This window comes from Anopheles maculipalpis, chromosome 2RL (assembly GCF_943734695.1).
Source record: "Anopheles maculipalpis chromosome 2RL, idAnoMacuDA_375_x, whole genome shotgun sequence".
Taxonomy (NCBI): Eukaryota; Metazoa; Arthropoda; class Insecta; order Diptera; family Culicidae; genus Anopheles; species Anopheles maculipalpis.
The window spans coordinates 21,186,220-21,205,190 of NC_064871.1; the positions used below are offsets into that span (position 1 = coordinate 21,186,220).

General features: G+C 44.1%; 2 protein-coding genes across 3 annotated transcripts in view; one reads left to right on the forward strand and one right to left on the reverse strand.

The window, feature by feature from the left end:
• Positions 1-18,971, reverse strand: part of LOC126558210 (maternal effect protein oskar) — a 91,162-nt gene that overhangs the window by 707 nt on the left and 71,484 nt on the right. For both annotated transcript variants that reach the window (XM_050214178.1, XM_050214179.1), the window contains exons 2-3: positions 630-754; positions 49-527 (exon numbers count right to left, since the gene is read on the reverse strand). In XM_050214178.1, the coding sequence (XP_050070135.1) occupies positions 49-527; positions 630-747 (597 nt within the window). In that variant the 5' untranslated portion in view covers positions 748-754. The remainder of the gene's footprint in view (positions 1-48; positions 528-629; positions 755-18,971) is intronic.
• Positions 2,356-18,971, forward strand: part of LOC126559623 (uncharacterized) — a 43,695-nt gene continuing 27,079 nt past the window's right edge. Inside the window, exons 1-3 of the mRNA XM_050215793.1 lie at positions 2,356-2,758; positions 7,953-8,010; positions 14,636-15,332. Of these exons, the coding sequence (XP_050071750.1) occupies positions 2,356-2,758; positions 7,953-8,010; positions 14,636-15,332 (1,158 nt within the window). The remainder of the gene's footprint in view (positions 2,759-7,952; positions 8,011-14,635; positions 15,333-18,971) is intronic.

Genomic DNA, 18,971 nt, shown 5'->3' on the forward strand with positions numbered 1-18,971 from the left:
GTACATCCAGGCCAGAATTTGTTTTGTCCCTTTAGCACGTATACTTACATAATCAAGCTCATCCGAACGGGATTGCCTCCAGCCTGTACCGCCCGTACGACCAGCGGTCCTGCGCGAGTACGGAACGTACCGTTCCACGCGTGATGTGCGCCTTTGGAAACGGCTGGATTGACCGGATCTTGCCGGTTCCTGCATCTGTGCCGTCTCATTATACGCTGTCTGTGTGGCCATTTTGGAACCCGTTTCCACGCCACCCGTCAATCTGCTACTCTGATGATCCGACGCGGCAACCGATACACGTGGCATGTAACGCTTGTAACTGCTACGGCCAGCACGTGGTGATCGTTGCTGCTGTATCATGTGGACCATGTGCTTTGTCCTGGGTGTGCTGCAGAACCACAACAGGAACCCACCGGAACCGTCCGTCGAGCACCAAACGTTGTCAAGCATGGACAGATAGCGGGCCAGTACGATGCGGTTGTAGAAAAATGACAACAAGTCTGTCCCCGTCAGCTCCCGATAATCGTCTACTTGGAGGGTAGTGAAATACAAGACAATCCAGACACACATTAGCATCAGCATATCGATGGCCGCCATGGTGAGGTGGCGATCGCCGCCAATGCCGGTACCTATTATTTCGTCGATCGTTGCACCCTCCTTCGAGCGGGTGATGATGACGCTGCGCAGCTGAATTTTCAGCTCTTCCTCTCGGTCATAGTTCGATATTGATGGTGCGAGTAAAACCATTTTGCAAATCAGTTTAAGATAATTATTTTGTCTGTTAAAAAAACACAGCACACTCGCACTACACACCACACCAGGCAGTATTATCACACCGTGTATATTTGGCACGTGGTACTCTACAGACACCCGTATCGAACGGACACTTCTCGCACCGTTTACCCGTGTTTGCCCGTACAACAAGTATGGGAAAATGGAGCGCCAGCCGGTGTGGAGAGGTCAATTTATAGACTTTTTTCCGTATGGGTTTTAAAAGGTCGAAATCGAACCGGAAGTGATACCCATTCTGTCGATCTGTAGTGCGCTAGTAATTCAAACATGGCGAGTTCTAAAAGGCTTTATACTGTTTCGTAAGGTAGGTTAGTGTATTTTCAAATTTTATTTCAACACCTTATTAAATGAACGTGCAACATGTTCATATTTAAGTTTTCTAATGTAATGTAAAATTTTATTTAAAAAATATGTTGCACATCAAAATATATTAAACACAGCAGAACCGTGCATCAAATCTCATTCGATCCGCACGCCCCAGGTGCCGTAATTGCTGAACAAATTATTCAAAAATAAAAGTTAGGAATACCAGACAGGAATGCCATAGAAGAAGAGAATATAATTTTATATTACTCTAAAATGATTTTCTTACAATAAAATAGCAGTGCGTGAGTTAATTAAGAAAATGACTTTAAATTTAATATTTCAACTTCGTTTTAGCTGGCTAGCTAACATTCCCAAAGCACACATTTAGCTTACATTTGCAGTTTAGTTGAATTGTTGTTGTAGATTATTTATTTATTTAAACTGATTAATTATTCATAAACAATTCTACCATGGAAACCGGTCTTCCATCTCTTTCTAATCTCTGCAGGAAAGGGCGAACAACAAATAGGAAACCAAATCGTAGTGTGCGTAGCCTACGGTTCGGGTTTTACACTCTACGCACACCTATGCCCGGCGTAGATATACCTCCCTAGAGGAAACAATAGAAATTGTATTTTCTTTTAAATTTTATTGAGGTGGCTTTCCCTTATCAGATACTTATATAAATATTTTTTTCAACAATAAAAATAAACTGCTGGTAGCCGAGTACGCCTACCAAAAGCTAAAGAATAAGGAGGAAATACCTTATCGTTGACAATACGACATTGCACCGTCGTAATTAACTATAAATAAATAAAACTAAATTGCTTTGCTATTTTCAAACAACGATTAATACATTTTTCTGTTGTTTTCTTTCAATTTTATTATACACACTATTCCAATACATTTCTACACAAGTGTCGCACAAACGTACGCTCCGCTGAACCAGCACGCGAGATGTGCATCCTCTCCAGTGTCGATTGGCGTTCGCTCTCAGAGTAATTCTTCGCGTGCACGCTGGCGGTAGTGTTTTGAGGGTGCGTTCCGCGTTTGTTGTTCGCAGTGTTTCGCAGTATCGTGAATGGGTCTCCGTGGTGGGTGTGTGTGTGAATAAATCTGTTTAGATTGCAAAATAAGGAGAGAAGGCAAAAAAAAGTTACCAAAGTGCATTATAGCAAAGTGAAAAATGTAGGTGGCAAATCGAATGCCGGTCGGTAGATAGTAAATAAAAGCATCCGTCGGGTTTTACAAATAAAAATGGCCGACGAAACGGGTGAAGTGCGGTCGCTGTTGATGCGTCATCGGTTGTCGATTGTGCGTGATTTGATCGGTACGAGTTTGCTGCAGGTGTTGCTAAAGGCCGGCGTCCTTACGGCCACCCAGGAGGAACAGCTGACCGGCGAGCCGAGTCTGGATGCGCGGTGCGATCAGCTTATTGAGCTGGTGGCTCGCGACGGGTTCGAAAAGTTCAAACAGTTTTGCTACGCCATCGAGTCCGAGTGTAGCCAGCTGATTTCGGACCTGATCAACGATAAACTGTCCCAGGTGGACGGCGATGATGATGATGGTCATGGTGTGACCAATGTTGGCACCGTTCCGTCCGCACCGAATCCTGTCGTACAGCCTCCAGCAGACGGCATCCCATTTGCCACAACGGAAGGTAATTTTTTTTTTGTAATGTTGCGTGAAAGTGAGAAGAAAGTGTGCTGCTTTGATGGGGAACTTCGGTTTCTATGTTTCGTTTCATCCGATGCCGAAAGTGTGCCAATTTTTCAGCGTGTAGTAAACACGGTATCAAACAGTATCATTAGTGAAATTTACTGCATGCAAAAGAAACAAAAGATGGAAATGAGTACAACACGAGTTCAAATGGTTTTCCGGTGGTGGTGGTGGCATCAAAAAAGCGATTAAATGCAACCAACTCGTTCGTTTTTTTGCATCCAAGACACCACTGTGAATTGAGATCTTTCTCGTTACCATGGCAAAGTGGTGGTGTGGAGTCGACAGGAAACTCGGATGAATTGAAATGATCCCACAACGCAGTATGTAATTCATTTCCGACGGACGAACAATTTTTTTTTCTTTATTCCACGCGGTTAATTTTTCCTTTCAATTTGTCTAAACCGTCCCGGGACAGTCCCGTTTCCCTTTCCAACACGGCATAGGTTGGGTGGTATTGACGCGGGCCTGGAAAAAGGTCTGCCTGTCGGCATCTGTCTTATGTCGCTTCGTAGTCCACGGCCGCACCGCCAAGCACCATTTCGTCTTTCCGTCCCAGGGGTGTGTTGTTGGTTTTTATGCTTTTGTGCTTGCCCACACAGACACATGTACAGCCAAATGGTACGTACATGTGGTTGTTGTAACGAGCCTCGGAATCTATTGCGTGAGATGCCGATCCATTCCCTTACAACGTTCCTAGCCCAGCAGCGGCAGCAGCAGCACCCATGGCAGTATTTAGCCTTCTTGGATTGGAAGAGTTTACGCCCGAACGGTGAATAAAAATAAACAACTTGCACTCCAGCGAGAAGCTACTTGGATTGGAGTGTAATAATATAAGCGGGCTCTCGCATCAGCGGTCCAGCGTGATGCCGGTGGTGCTGGGGTTCCAATATTGCGATTGAAAACAATCAACAACCAGCAGCAGCAAGTGGATTGCTTCGATTTGAAATTATTCCCACAGCACCGGTACAGCGAACGACGATGATGGGAAGGCAATTTGGAAGGAGCAACATGGTCAAGAACACACTCGACTCGATGGGTGGTGTACGCGGTGAGAGCATAAGCAACCATCGGGAATAGATTCTCATGCCCCAGTCCCCGAAGCCCCGAACATTCGCTTAGAAATGCGATTTCGAAAACCAGTTGTGTGAAGGAATATGCTTATCATCCTGTCAATAGATCGAAACTGTTTGATCGATAGGTCCCTGCTGATAACACTGCGCAGGCTAGAAGAGAAACTAACGAGAGTTATTTTCAACAACCCATTTTTAGTCAACAAATCCTCGAATTCCTTAAACATTAGTCTCTTACAATGGCTACGGGTGTTCATACACACTCATTACACCGGAAAGCCGGAATCTTGCTGTCACCCGGACATTCAGGTTCGTCTTCCTGTTGATATCGTTGTGCTCGGTTCAGACCATCATCAGCGACATCCAGCCGGAAACGCCAACCCGGGGAACCGGCAGCGATGGTCTCGCGCAGGTGACTAATTAGTCCACTTGTTGTATGCGTTGAAACGCCGCAAAGAATCCAATGATCGGTCCAAGAGCCTTCAGCCGACACGTGTAGGACCATTGAGGCAAAGCAAGAAGCAAAAAAGCCGGCAGCAGAAGAAGGGGACCCGTTCTTACAGCCTGAGAAAATTGAAGATATAATACGATCTCGGTTCTGTTGGTGGAAGCGGCAGAAAAGAAGCAAGAAAAAAAACTGGACCTGAAAGTCCATCTCGAATGGAAAACTATCAAGTAACAATCAACAATGGCGACGGGAAGGAAAAGGAAAAAAAGCGTTACAGTGTTGACGATCTTAATGATCATCGAAGATCGGATCGGCAGAACAGGAAATAAAGCTTCGGGGAGAAGATCGTGCCGGAGTGGAGGAAGAGATCTTTTCAACTTTCACACTACATCTCGAAGGTAATTTTCCAGCAGGAGAAGACCCCGGATTCGAATGCACAGTCAAACAAGAAAATGATGCAACAAATACATTAACAACGGTACCACAAAACCACAAGCAGCGTAAGCCTTCCGGAGACTGCGTTCGTCAACACGATACTTTAGTGTTACAATAATGCTTCCCGATCCTACGGTGATTAGTGCGATGGAAGCCACAGCTTGACCGGAATCGGAGTCATAAGCGTTGAAATTGGAAGACTAGAAACGTAGAATGCATACGAGCTGGAAGAGCTAACCGGAATGATCGCGATAGCAGAGAGATCAATTATTCCAACTATTCTAAAAAAAAACTCAATTAAATCGCTCCACTCGGCCGTGACACTCGCAGTTTTTGCCCAGTCCGACCCATATCGCGGTTTAGTGTTTCGATTGGCTCAGCACAAGCGAAAGCAAGGTGTCATCCGGTAACCGCTACAGTGTGCCCGAAGTCACCGTAAACGTGTGGCCAGCTCGTTGCGAACAATTTGTTCTGGTTCGTAGCTCGGGCACGATATTTTCCTCCCCAAAAAGTACTGAAGTGTGTTGTTGTTTCTGTGTGTGTCTATGTTTGCGTCCCGGCGCATTTTTCTAGACGGACTCCACCCTCATTGCGTATGCAAACAACGGATTCCGGTGAGACGGCTTCTACCCGGCCGATTGGCAAACGCTGTTCAAGCGTGACACTGCGTGTGGATGAGTCGTCGAGACCATTTCATCATGTGCACCCGGGGAAGAATTGTCTCCAAACCTGGGTCAGGTTTTGAACCTTAGCTTGGATCGGTTTGAATAATTCTTGTGAGAGAGTTTTTTTTCGTTCAAACAACAAACAACCCACCCCAAGCCAAAGGGTTGGTTAGGGTGTATTGCATAGGTAAATGATGCGAATGTAATGTAAGACCGGGGAAAATAGGGAGTGACACACCTTCAATTTTTCGATGGTCATCAATCGATAATGAAGTGCATTGTATTGTGTGGTAAACCGTGGCAAACGGAACAACCACCACATGCGCTTCCATAGGGCTTTGCGTTGACAGTCCCACGATTGAAATAGGGAAACAGCATTAGAGCCTGCCATCGGACCAGGCCCAAAAGGTAGAAGAATGCAGCAATAAATTCAACATGCTTGTTGTGCTGATGTACCGCAGTAATCGACAATTCGATTGGAATTTTGATTGGCCAGCTACAACGCGAAATGCGTGTGTCGGATAATCGATTGTGTGAGTGTGGATAAACTCACCAAACAAAACATCATTTCATGTTGACATTCAAAAATCCATGTATGAGTAAGTAAACATAAACATGAGCTCTTTAAAAATATATTTGGGTTTTTTTATCTATCAATATTTTACAGTGAAGGACAATAGGTTAGGATCACTTTTGTATTCGATTTTAAAACAACTGCTTTGGACCAAAAAAAAAAACAACTATTTTATTATATGAGTCAGCCACCTCTAGCATTTAAAAAAGAAAAAAGGTTCGAAGAATCTTTTGTAAGAATTTTAAAATTGATGAATGGTCTTATTTGCTTTAGTTGTATTTCCAACAGAATGGCAAAATTAGGCTTAGAATTGTTTTAAAGATTTATCCAAAACTATAGGAACGTTTTCTCCAAAATGCTTAATTTATCTTACAAATAAAAAATTGGTCATTGATTCGTTGAACAATGGCTTCACAATATATTTTTTATGTCATGTAGAATAGCAGATGATCTTAATACATTGTCCGTCACTGTAAGTTGTTTAAGCAACAGCTTTTGTTGGCCATTGTTGGTGTGATCAGTTTGTTATTTGCGTGGAGTACAATTGAGTCCAAAGTGGTCAATTGTAAAAATCAGACCACATGCTTGTACTCTGTGTTGATGAAAACAATAAAACAGATACGATCGTATCACAATTTCGTTTGTTATTGTTGAAAAGTTATGAAATCGGTGTTAATGAGCGCAATATATTTCTTTAATGTACATTTTCTTTCAATTGATCCATTTGATGGCCCAAAAACTGTGTTCTTGACACGTATGCTTATTGTTATAGTTGATTATAATTTGGCTTCCGCGAAGTGGATCGTTAACAGGGCGTCGTCTAATTGTAAAGGGCAAGCTTTAAGTGTAATTACACGGCTTCTCGATGATCATCTATTTTATCCACCAAAGAGGGTTCTTAAAACTATGTATCTTTGCGTGCCATTACATACAGTTTTATTTCGAGATACATTATTTACCATTGTTCCTACCTTGTGAGATCCCGTGAAATAACGGACACACAGGCAAATCATTTGAAATTTCACCAACGAAACCATTTTAAACAGCAGCAAACCAACCAACCTAGAAGGTGTTTCATGTTTAATTAAGAAACTTGCTCCCATTAAAACCCGCGTCGCGAAAGCACCCAGAACGGAGCCGTACAGTGGCCAACGTATTGTCTGGAATGTTTCACCAAACCTTACGGCAGCAGTAGCAAAAAGTTTTCCCTGGGAGCAAACCGAAACCCATCCCCAGATGCGCGCTGTGGTTGATGCGGATCTTCCGGTTTTCCCAAAGCGCCTAGCCATTATTTTCCGCTTATCGAGCAAGCACAATTGGAAAATTTATTATTCGGTTTTTACCCGAGTTCTGCCAGCTAACCCTTCGTCCGCTCTACCGTACACCGGCTGTGTGTAGACATGGTGAGGTTAGAGTGACATGGTTAAGTTGCTGCTGAGCTACGGGTGGAAATTTACACAAGTTCTTACTTCTTTCGTTTTGATTCAACGAACTGTGTGAGAGCTGCTACACTTAACGGGCCATGTTATTAGAGCAGGGCAACATACGATTCAACGATCCACCGAGCTGTTGGCATATCGTGAAGGCCAGCGTAACACTGCAGCTGAACTGCAGTGGCTGGAAGAAGAAACCGAAGAAAAAAAAGCCATATTTCTTAGCTTTTCATTTTTTGCTTCGTATCTCGTTTGTGACCGGCTTTAGGTTTCGCTCATGATTCCATGCAACTCTAACTCACAGCTTGGTTTGTGGTCATATTTCCCTTCCGATTTCATCTACAACTCGTGCATCAATCCGCAGCATTCATTCAAGGTTTTAGCAATCGAACCGTGTCCGTTCTCTGATGTCAACATAGTGCGCCGAGTTCTCGCAGTTCTTCGACAAGAATGAATCCTCGCCCGTTTCTTTCCCATTGCTGATTTCTTCTTTGCTTTTATTTCCAGGGATGGATATCGTTCTGTCGGGAGTCACGCACGATGATTCGTCTCTCAAGAATGGCAGGTAAGCGATCGGGGTATTTCCTGCGAGTGGAAGCATTTCTCTCGTGTCTTCCTTTATTCTTTCCTTAAAAATATCCTCGCCCTACTGAGCCACAGGGAGGCCACACCACCTGGACGCAGCATATTAAAAGAGAAGGACGATCGTGGTTCGGAGGCCGGAACAAAATTTTACCTTAATTTTGAGGATAAATAACACGACTCGAGAGGGAAACTTCGACAACACGTGAATATACGATCCTCAGCATATTATGCTACCGATCGATGCATAAGCACGTCAGCCTTTTTACCGGCTTCAAGGTTAAAGCATATGGCTGGTGCATGTGCGCACCTGCACACGCACTGCTCCGAAAACTGCTTATGGTGGTTAGTTCGGTGTTTTGTTTCGTGTGAAGCAGATTATTTTTATTGTAATTTTGCTTCGCATCGTATTCACCATTACTGCAACTGTCACTTGCAACTTGATATTAAAAGGAACGTTAATTTGGGGACACATGGGCTTCGCCCATCCCCAAAGCAGCTGTCCGGAAGAGGTCATTTAACCCTTGAGCACGCTTCTTTTGGTAGAATGTAGAGGGTAGGACAGTAGAAAGGTGAGTCTTCTTTTTTCAAATCACTTATGCTTCCCGTCAATATGTGAGCGGATCACTTTGTTTGTGTGTCACCTTTGTACGCAGGTTTAATGTAGGTTAATGAAGCACAAGTAAACATCACTGTGTCATGATAAAAACGGTTGGCCCATGAATTGCTTGTAGGGATTCATGTTTCGAGCATTCGGTAGGGCGTCTGGGTGTTTGTGTGTGTCGGGGCAGTCTCTTTAACCGGACAAAACATTCACACACGTGCCATGCGCTTTTTGATACATTGGGCTGCATTAAATATTTAAACGGCCCTTCCGCACAGTCACATGCTTAGTAGAACAAGATACCATCGTGCCAGTGAGACCACCTTCATCCTCACACATACTGCAACGGTTTAGAAAAAGCCACAGCTAGTCCGCTGAACAGAACGCAGCACGTTTCCCACGGTAAAATCTACAAGAGCAGCACCATCGGTCAACTTTTGATGCAAGTTGGTTGGTTTGATGCACCGAAGAACGGCAGACAAGAACGGTGGAGGCAAAAAACGATGCTATTTGGCCTTTGGTGGTGGTTAACCACTGCACCTCACTTGCGAGGTGGTGGGGTGATAGGAAACGGGGGCGCCCGAGTTAACTCTTTCACACTCCGTAAATAAACTTTAATCGGTTGCAGTTTAATGACTTTTTTCCGGGTGTTCCGGTCGGGCTGGCCGGAAGCCTTGTCTATTTTTTTTTTTTGGTGTTTGTCTTTTGTCCCGACCGAGTTCACATCTCTCGTTCTTGATGGCGCGCGTTAGTGATCATTTGTTCAGCCTTGCTTTAGGCTAGCTAGATGATTCGATCGCACTTTACCATCCGGTTGGATCCGGTTTATACGACGGCGATGACTACGGAGGTGGAGGTATGAGGTAAAGTGTCGTCTACATTTAACCTCAAAGTGGGACATTGCTGCATTGCTCCATTTCGGAAGTGTAGCATTTAAGCTCGGTTTGGGGGAGAAAACGCTGCGCTGCACTCCGCCCCAGGTGCAGATGGAACGGGGTTGGTTTATTTGTTTAACGGATCATTCAGCATAAACCATCTTCGTTCTGATGCCTTTGTTTTTATTTACTTTGAAAAGTGTTTTTTGATTTATGATCTTTTGCGGTGGAAAATTCTGCATACCTAGAAAATGTGAGTGGAAGTCCTAATTTCTTGGGAAATAGTCCTTTTGGTTGAAAGATTATCATGAACCGTGTTTATGTTTATTTATTTCGGGCAAATTCGATGGCAGAGGGGACAGCGGAGTCGGTCTTCACACGACAGGACCGGGGCTAAAATGCCGACTTTTCCCCCCGTAGCCTAGTAAAGTAACTAGCTGGCCGGCAGGACCTAGCAGGTCGTTAAGTCTAGAAGAAAAAAGAAAATTTATTCGTCTTAATTTTAACTGCTATTATTTTTTTGCTAAATATTTATGTAATGTCATATGCTACACGATCATACAGGTGGCGTTTGCCATGCCATATTCCAGGCAGTTTACGCACTATTTTTAATTACTTATTTTTTGCATTGAAGATCGAAAAGCAACGTGAACGGTAAGGGGTTTAATTTATTAATTACCTCCCATCACCGTTACGGTTCACGACGCCAAATATTTGCTGTCCACCCGTTCGATGCTTGGCCACTGATCAACGGAAACTATGGTCGCAAATTGTCCACCGTATGCACCACCAACACACACAGACGAACGCGTGTCTCCCACGACGTCGGATGAAGACGATCCTGCCTCGTCATCATCACGTCGTTGGGTTCATCGGCGATCGGATTCACGCGCAACCGAGCGCACTGCCGCTGCCTGCCGTGACGGTGTCCGCGGCGCTGAAACCGATTATCGTATTTCGCTCCTCCGGTCGTGACAGTTTGCCGACAGCCGAATGTTTTAAATTAGAACACATGGTTTTGGGACGGACTTCCTCTTTTTATGTTGGTTTTTTGATTTTTTGGTTTTTCAATCACCAATTTACGAAAGAGGCCTCCGCCGCACTAGCGCTACACGAGGGAGGGAAGGGGGGGGGGGGGAAGGGACTTTTTTTATTTCGTGGGGAGATATCACTTGTGATGCTTCTCTCAGGCAGACTGTTCTGTGGCAGTCCTCGATCTTCTCAACGCCGAGATCGAATTCGTGGTGAGTGCTCCGCTGGCAGTTGACTCTCACGCACGCACGCGGTCGGATAGCGTGGCCAGTCGCGCGTTTTAGTTTTGTGATGAGAACGTCGTAGTGGCTTATGTGCTTGCTAGTCTCAAACATATCATTAGGCCATAAGGAAAAAAAAGGCTCACAAGTTGTAAATTGTAAATAAAAGTTTGAAATTAAAGGGGAAAAAAAGTGCATTCGCGGTCAGCATGTTTAAAGAATCTTCCTGAGTGCGCTTACGAGCTGTAAAAGAAGTGAATTTTCAATTGCAAATTGGTCCAAAATTTGTAAAAAATATGTTCACTACATTAGCACATCCGACACATAAAGCGTTGTTTAATGTGTAGCGGTTGTGGATTGTTCGTTTGGTTCTCCTTTTTTTTGCGCAGAACCGCAGACCGTTGCAAAAACGGATGAAAATAAAAGTGAAAAGAAGTGCGTTCCCGTCAGACGGGAAAGTATATTTTTGTCACCAGACAGAGGAAAACTCAACTGAGGGAAAAACCCTCTGGTGACTGGTAGACTGGTGGTGATCGTTCCGTCGTGTCGGTGCAATGTACCGTGAATAAGCCGTGATTGTGGATTTCCTGTGATTTTACCTCTAACGTTTCGTGGGTGTCCTGGCTTGTCGATCGGCCGATTGTTTGTTTGCAATGTGCTTAAGCTTAAGGGGCTTTGTTTGAATTGAAAATAAATGTGCAAGATGATCGTTATTAGTAAAATTGCTAGATGCGGACAAGAAGATACAAATGTTGTATTTATGTGCAAATTGTAGGCAAAGTAGGTCACAAAAACACTCTGCTGCTGTGTAGCGTTGCCCTAGAACTATCGCGAAGACACAAGTCATGCTGTAAATAGACAATAAAAAATGGGAAGTTTGCTACAGTATAAATCTTCCATTCGCCACTCGAAATGATTTATCCTCCGGCGAAATGAATGCACATGACAGTGGCCAGACTGGTAACGTTGTTCACTGGTCAGGGGTTTTCAACCTTTGAATTTCTGCACCCGAAATGCACCTTTCTCGCTTCACCTCGTTGAGGGAAGAGCTGTGTTCTTTGATTCGAGACTGGCGCTTAAGTGTCGCCTATCCAGACCGAACGCACCGGCATATTTATATTTAGAAGAACTCATCAGAAGGACGCTTCGTTGCAGTTGCAGCTGCCGTGTGGCCACTCGGTTGCTCTGTTCCGTTGTGTGTGCGTGTGGAGCATGTAACAAGTGCCTCCTTACGGTTCCAAGCGTACCGATCCGATTGCGCAATAAAGATGAAGCACACGCTAGGCGAAAGATCGAGCTAAGAAAATCATTGCAACGAGTTAAAATGAAACAAAGACCCCAACGACTGCCGCCACTAACTGCGCTTGGGAGCTAAATTGGCGATACTACAAATCATAACGATCACATTACAAATCACGTATTACATTAGTGAAAAGCCAATTATATGTGTTTTGTTTTCTTTTTGAAGAGGGCTTTTCCTTTTTTTGCAATTCAATCCGGCAGCGTAACGATCGTCAATTACTTTAGGTGGTTTAGAATAACAAGTGTGCCGCAACAAAAAAAAAAAAAAACGGAAACCTAGAATCGTGCAGCAATCGGGAACAGAATCCCATGTAACCAAAGGGTGTTCACGAAGAATACGTGAAGATCGATTCCGATCGGTTCCACATTCATGGGCCAAATGGAAAGTTGCTCAATTCGTTCGCGTGTTTGCTGTGAGGAATTAGAATAGACTTCATGTCTCATCAGCCCATCGTTACGGATGTAGTTTTAACGTGCTCTGAAGAGCTCTAGCTGAAGCTAGAGACAGAGGGAGAGAGAGAGAGAGAGCGCGATCATCCCATACTCAAGCACCGCGTAACGTGTGGCCATTTGCCTCCGTCAGCATATATGAACAGCTATGACGCTTAAATTTCACTGCAAAATCCAAACCAGCCGATCGGGGGTCTCCTCAGCGCGCTTGTCTCTATGGTATGTTTTTCCATATGTGGCCAACATCAACAGCAGCAGGGTGATGGTAAAGGGTCACAGTTTTGCAGCATCTTGAAACCCCGGTCGATGGGTTTTTACAAGTGAGGAGTCGCTAAAAGTGTTGTATTATTTTTAGGAAGTTGTGTGATATTTTTATTCGCCCGTTTTTGGAGTGTGATCCGATGGTTCCCGGTTTGGGCTTATGTGAGGAAAGATGTGAGAATTTATGTGTTTTTCTTCTTCTTTTGGCTATGCTAGATCGTTGGGTGCGTTACCACTTCTTTGCTTTCGCAATCTTTATGGCGCGATTTTCCATACTTCCGAAAGACGACCAAGGATGGAAGTTAATAATTCATATCGTGGATATCAAACCGCCGGGTGTCGGTTGCTTGCCGGGGAGGATGGTTGTGATGATGGTGTACAATGATGCTAATGCATTTTTCTACTCTACTCTAAGGCACACCCATCATCATCGGTTGATTATGACGATCAGCATCGTGATCGGTGAAAAGCATCGATCGATTTTCCGAAGGCTCACGAATGCCATTAATTTTCATTCGAATGGCTCGTCGTCGTGATCTCGTGATGATGTGGGAGTTTTTGGGGGAGTCAGGTATGACACAAAGGGGTAAAAACAAAATCACTTTCAAGCGAAAACTGGAGCAGGCAGCTGCGTCAGGGAAGTGAAAGTGTGCTGGAAACTCTAACAAGGGGTAATTAATTTTTTGGTGTTTTATTTAGCTAAAAGCACACCTAGAAAAGAGCATCAATATTATATTTTTCAAATGTATTCACCCAAAAAAAAAGGAAAACATCTTCTCATTCGTATAGCATTTTCTTTATTTCCCCAATTCCTCTGCAGAGACATGTGTATAGGACATAGACCTTAAAAGAAACGAAGCTATTTCAAGAATGCGACAAATGCAGCAAAATAGGCATAACAGAAAAACCTCACGAAACGTAATGAATCGTGGTTGGTACGAACGATCGGTGCGAAAGAATATGAATGTAGGGACAGAGATGAAGAGGAGGACATGTGTAAGACTGTCCCTGAGAAGGTGTTTGGTGCTTTGCTTTGCTGCAGCCGTATCTAGCGGCGGTTACCTTATGGCGTCCCGTTGCCTAACCAGTGCATTCCTAAAATATTTGGACGAATGAATTTGTCGTTGATCGATGCGGGTGTTTTATGGTTTTCGGTTTGGTAGACATCGTCGTAGTGGAACTATGAGGTTTTATCATGGTTTTTTGTTTTATTGTACGTGGGAAAGTTACGAAATCGACAAGGATTTTAGAGTAAGTTTTGGGAAAGGAATATCAAACAGATTTTTGTACTCAACTTACTGCTCTAGGTATAAGTTTTTGAGTGTAATTCAGTAAAATCGACAATTTTTAAGTGAAGAGAAAGTGTTTAACGTTGGCACAAGATGGACTATCATCAAATGCAAATGTTTACGGGCTACGGTAGTGCTCAGTGCGATTATCCTGGCTGCCGTCGTCCGGTTTCGAATCTTTCGTGCTACACAGTGCCGGAAAATTCCGTACCGTACGGTGATGATTGCGAAGAACATTTTATGCACAGTGCTACAACAACCACCAGCAATACGACCACAACGGACGAGGATTGTACTGACGATTGTACGCCTGTGCCCACACCAACTGCGATCGGTGCCTATCATCCACCCGATGGAGGTCCTCCACAGTTGGGCTACTTTGTACCGATCAGTCCAGTGTTTTTCCGTAGTCCACAGTTTCGGAAAAGGTTCGCTTACCCTTTCAGTGGCTAAGTAGCTTTTTTTAGCGATCATATTCTTAACCGTGGCTCTTTCCTTCCGGTTATCAATAAGCTTATTATGTATTCATGCATTCCTTTTTATATTTTCTTCCCTTTTTTTCGACACCCAAAAGAGACACAATTGATTCGAATCGTTCGCGAAGAAGCACAAGCTACTGTGGCACATCTACACCGACACCTACAACGGCTCCGATCAGCAATACCATTTCTTCGCGTCGTTCCTCACTCATCTCGGCAACCGCATCCGCCGCAAGTAGTCAGCAGCAACCACCACCAATACCACAGTTACCATCGAAAACGGCTGTAGCCGGTACGGCAACCCATATTGATCTTGCTGGCTGTGAGAGCAAGTTTGCCGTGTCGAACAACAACTTTAACAACTCGTCGATAAGCAATGGCAGCAGTAGCAGTAGTAACAATCACAACAACCAAAGCAACAACCATCGAACGTCGAACGGTGACAGTTCCGTTAATAGCAGTAGTGCGACCACCACCACCAACGGTGTACCCGACGCAAGTGTGCTCCGCAGTATCCGGCAGGCGTTGGGTCAAGGCCACTTGCCACCGTCGAGCAAGCGGCTGCAAAAGTCCGAATCGGCCGCCTACTCGTACTTCAATCCAAAGCGGTTTAGCTCACCACCGTTCGGGGAAATGGCCGGCGGTGGCACCACCGATCGGAGGCTAAACTTGAAGAACAAAACGGCCAGCCTGTTTCGGAGCAAATCGAAAAAGGAACAGCGAACGTACCAGCGGTCGGTGAATGAAACGATCGAGGTGCTGGCAGATCAGGTGGTCGAGGATGAGAAGGTGGTAAGTGATTCATGTTTTTCTACATTTTTGTTTTCGCTACTGAAGTTGCGTGATTCAATTAGGCAGAAAAGAAAACATTAATCTCGAACCAGGAAATGTCGTTCGAGTGGCGTTACATTGCATAACTTCAGGCACATAAGAAAATATCACAGCGATTAGGAAAAATTATAAATGACTTATTATTTACTATTTGAAACCCACCCGCCTCTTTGCTTATCATCCTCGCCATCATACACGCCATTTTTTTCTGGAAAGTACGAACTAAAAATTCAGCCATTTTTCCATTTCATTAAGGAAATCCTTGTTACAGCAATTTAATTATCGCTGTTCTTTCTCTGGATATTTACACATTAATTCATGCTGTAACACTTTGCATCAAATAAACAACCATTTGGAGTATCGATTGTTCCGTGTGTGGCACACGCGACCCCATCCGTTGGTTCCTTTTTTTAAACTCGCCTAGCAATCTGTTTGTTTATTATTCAAAAAGTCATACCGTCTGGCTTGTAATTGTATTACGTCCGGCTACGTATAAATATGCTAATTTTGTATGCACCGGGCACGTCCGTAGTGTCGAAGTGTAGAGTCGTGCTCTACACGTTGGCTGGGTATACACTGACAAACGGAGCGAAAGAGAAAGGATGCTTACGCACCCAGTTTCGAAAAGGCCCTACGGAAAAGGAGTTACCGGTATGCTAAAGAGCGGCAAATAAAACAATAACAAACCCACATAGCTCCATACGTCGGGCTCTACATACATAGTGCGCGCTGGCGTACGAAGCATTCCCCTTCCCATCAGGGTCAGGTAAGCGCTTCGGTCGGCGCCAGGAATGCTGCCGAAAGGATATCGCTAGTTTCACCTTTTGATAGTCGATGGGGAGTTTTGTTTTTTTCATAACCACGTCGGAGTGTGGAAGCAGTTGTATGACGATTGGCAAATGGAAAAAGGATATGGGTGTAAATTAAGCAACAAAAATCCAAAAATATAGAGTACGGTTGAGGGTGCCACACGTTCGAATCAGATGCGAGAAGAAGAGAGCGGGTCATTGATCGAAGGACGATAACCTGTGGTATGTACAGAGTGCAGTGGTAAGTGGGCCGGAAGATTGGCTGATTGGGGTGGACTGCTGCTACTGCGGTCCTTTCACGCCGTTAGACGTATCCTTCGTTTGAATTCAGTGTCCGTACTGTGCGTGTGCGTTTGATCCTATTTTGTATTTTGTGTGCCTTGCCGCCAGAGCAATACGGTCGGTTAAATGTCTAGCCAAGAGTTGTCGTCCCGAAAATGCACACGGTGAGGGTTGTAGGTCATCCTCCGGGGGGAGGGGGCTGGCAAACCAGAGGTAGTGCTGGATATCGAAATCGGAAGTAAACTCGAAGGGAAGCGGATCGTTACAACTAGATGCCAACTTCTCGGGAAAGAAAAACATTGGCAGTGCGCATGGTCATGTTTCGTGTTGGGATGGTTGTCGTTCGTTTTCGCCACCCCGCCAGCTAGTTGACCGGCTTCACCTTCCGCTTTCCTAGAGAGTTGTTCGCTACCCCTGCCGAAACGTAACGTAGCTTATCCAGAGTTTACAGTTCACACCGTTCGGGTGCACGCCGCTAAGGGAGTCGATATCCAGTAGGGAATTGAACGCACACACACACACACACACACGTGAAGCAGCAAGCACCGCTGCCGTCAGACCTGGAAGGTGGGTTAGGTTGGTCGTTAGACCGATGTTCGTCCTTTTAATCCTTGGGAAAACTTTGTAGTTTTTGTGTGGGGAGGAGGTTGTAGGGATAAATGCAATTGACGATGGCAAAGCGCATTGGTTGTTGGGGTGCTTGTGGTAGTGCAAACACTCCCTAAAGTCGATATTTGTTTCCATCTAAGGGTTGATGCAAATGTTGTGTATGATTTTTATAAGATCGTTAAAGAAATCAACAGTTTTGAATGACATAATATTGAATTATCCTAACCTATGTCGTTGTTTGTATAATGCCCTAAAAAGTCTAGCAAAAAAAAAGTAACCAGTAAACATAGAGGTTTGAAATAGCGAGACACGTGCTGACAACTGTTTATAATTGCTTCGTGCTTCATATAGAATCATTCAAATGTCTGGAGGATGGCGGAAACGTCAAAAAACTATACTTTCCATCAGACGAAACTCATTTCACAGGGTCTAAAGGGGAAAGAATATTCTCTACAAGCTGGACATTGTTATCTAATTATGTCTGTGCTTATCTGAGACGAAGCGGGTCATGTGATTATCAGACTGTATTCTCTTTTTGGCGTGCTATTTTTCTTTTTGGAGTGCTATATTGATCGATAAACCTTCCTCCAACTGGCCTGGGCAGCGAACATTTTAATATTTTATACAAAACACTATCAAAGAACCTTAATCAATCGGTTTGCAAGATCCAATCCGATCTTGTTGGTAATATTTTTGAAGAATGCTTAATGAGCGTATGACTTTTGCCAGTATTTTCTGCTTTATATTATCTACCATTGTGTCGTTGATTTTATTTGAACAAGCATAAGGACAGAGGACATTTTTTTTTGTCAGTGAAATAATTCTAGCAATGAATCATATGTACTGTAAAGTAAAATTACCCTGCACTCCAAATACTTTATAGTTGTAGCTTGTATTTGAATTCAGCAGTGCAAAAAGCTATTTACTGCATTGCAAATAAGAAAATTTAAAATAGATTCCAACCGATAATGGTTCAAACTTTTCGAACTACCTCATCGCGAAATGAACCGCTCCTCCGCGAGGCATACGATTGCCGATTGCCGGCATATCATTGCCCATCGTGAGCCCGGGGTGCAGTGGTGCTTTTCACGAGCGATAGCAGTGGAAACGATTTTCCATTTTCATGAACCGCCGAACGTTTACCCACGAAGACACTGTGTGGCTACGACACTTTATGTACGATTCGTGTGTGATGGTACGAACTCGTGTTGTTACACTCGTGCGATATCTTGTGCTGGTTTGTAACAGCTTCGTTTCTGGCCAGCCGTTAGTCGTTACTAACACGCCGTACGTTAATGTTCTAAGGACTAGAAGTCCAGTGCTAGTGAGATTGTTTTTATATCTATTTTTTTTTGTGTTGTGAGAAATTTGCAATTCTAGTCGATGTAATGTTAAAATTTTTGTTTCAATCCACTTGTGCTTGTGCGATGAAAACGAAAGTATTATTGGCTCTGTGTTTTAATGGTTAATTCGTTCGATTGTAGTGTTATATGTGCCTAGTCTAAGGGATGTGTGTCAGTACTTGATATCATTTTTAAAAACAAATATCTGCCCCTTTCAAGAGCACCGAGTTGTTGTAAAAAAGGGGCGTTTTTGTTAACTGAGATTAGGGCTCCCAATGCTGTGGTCACTACTTCCAGTGGAAAAGTGAAACAGTCAACCGGCAAAAAAAAGCTCCGCGAGTGGCCTTCACAACCTCCATCAAATAATAGAAGCGTTCGAAATCGTTACCGTTCTTCGTCCGATGCCTTGTGGACCTCCGAAACCCGAATTAGTGGCGCATATTTTTTTTTATTCGTCTACCTTCGGACGTGGCGGTGTCGGTCAAACGGACCGTGCGATGTTGTGTGCTTCGTGCGTGAAATTATGATGAAATCGCAAATCGTGGCCACTGACCAAC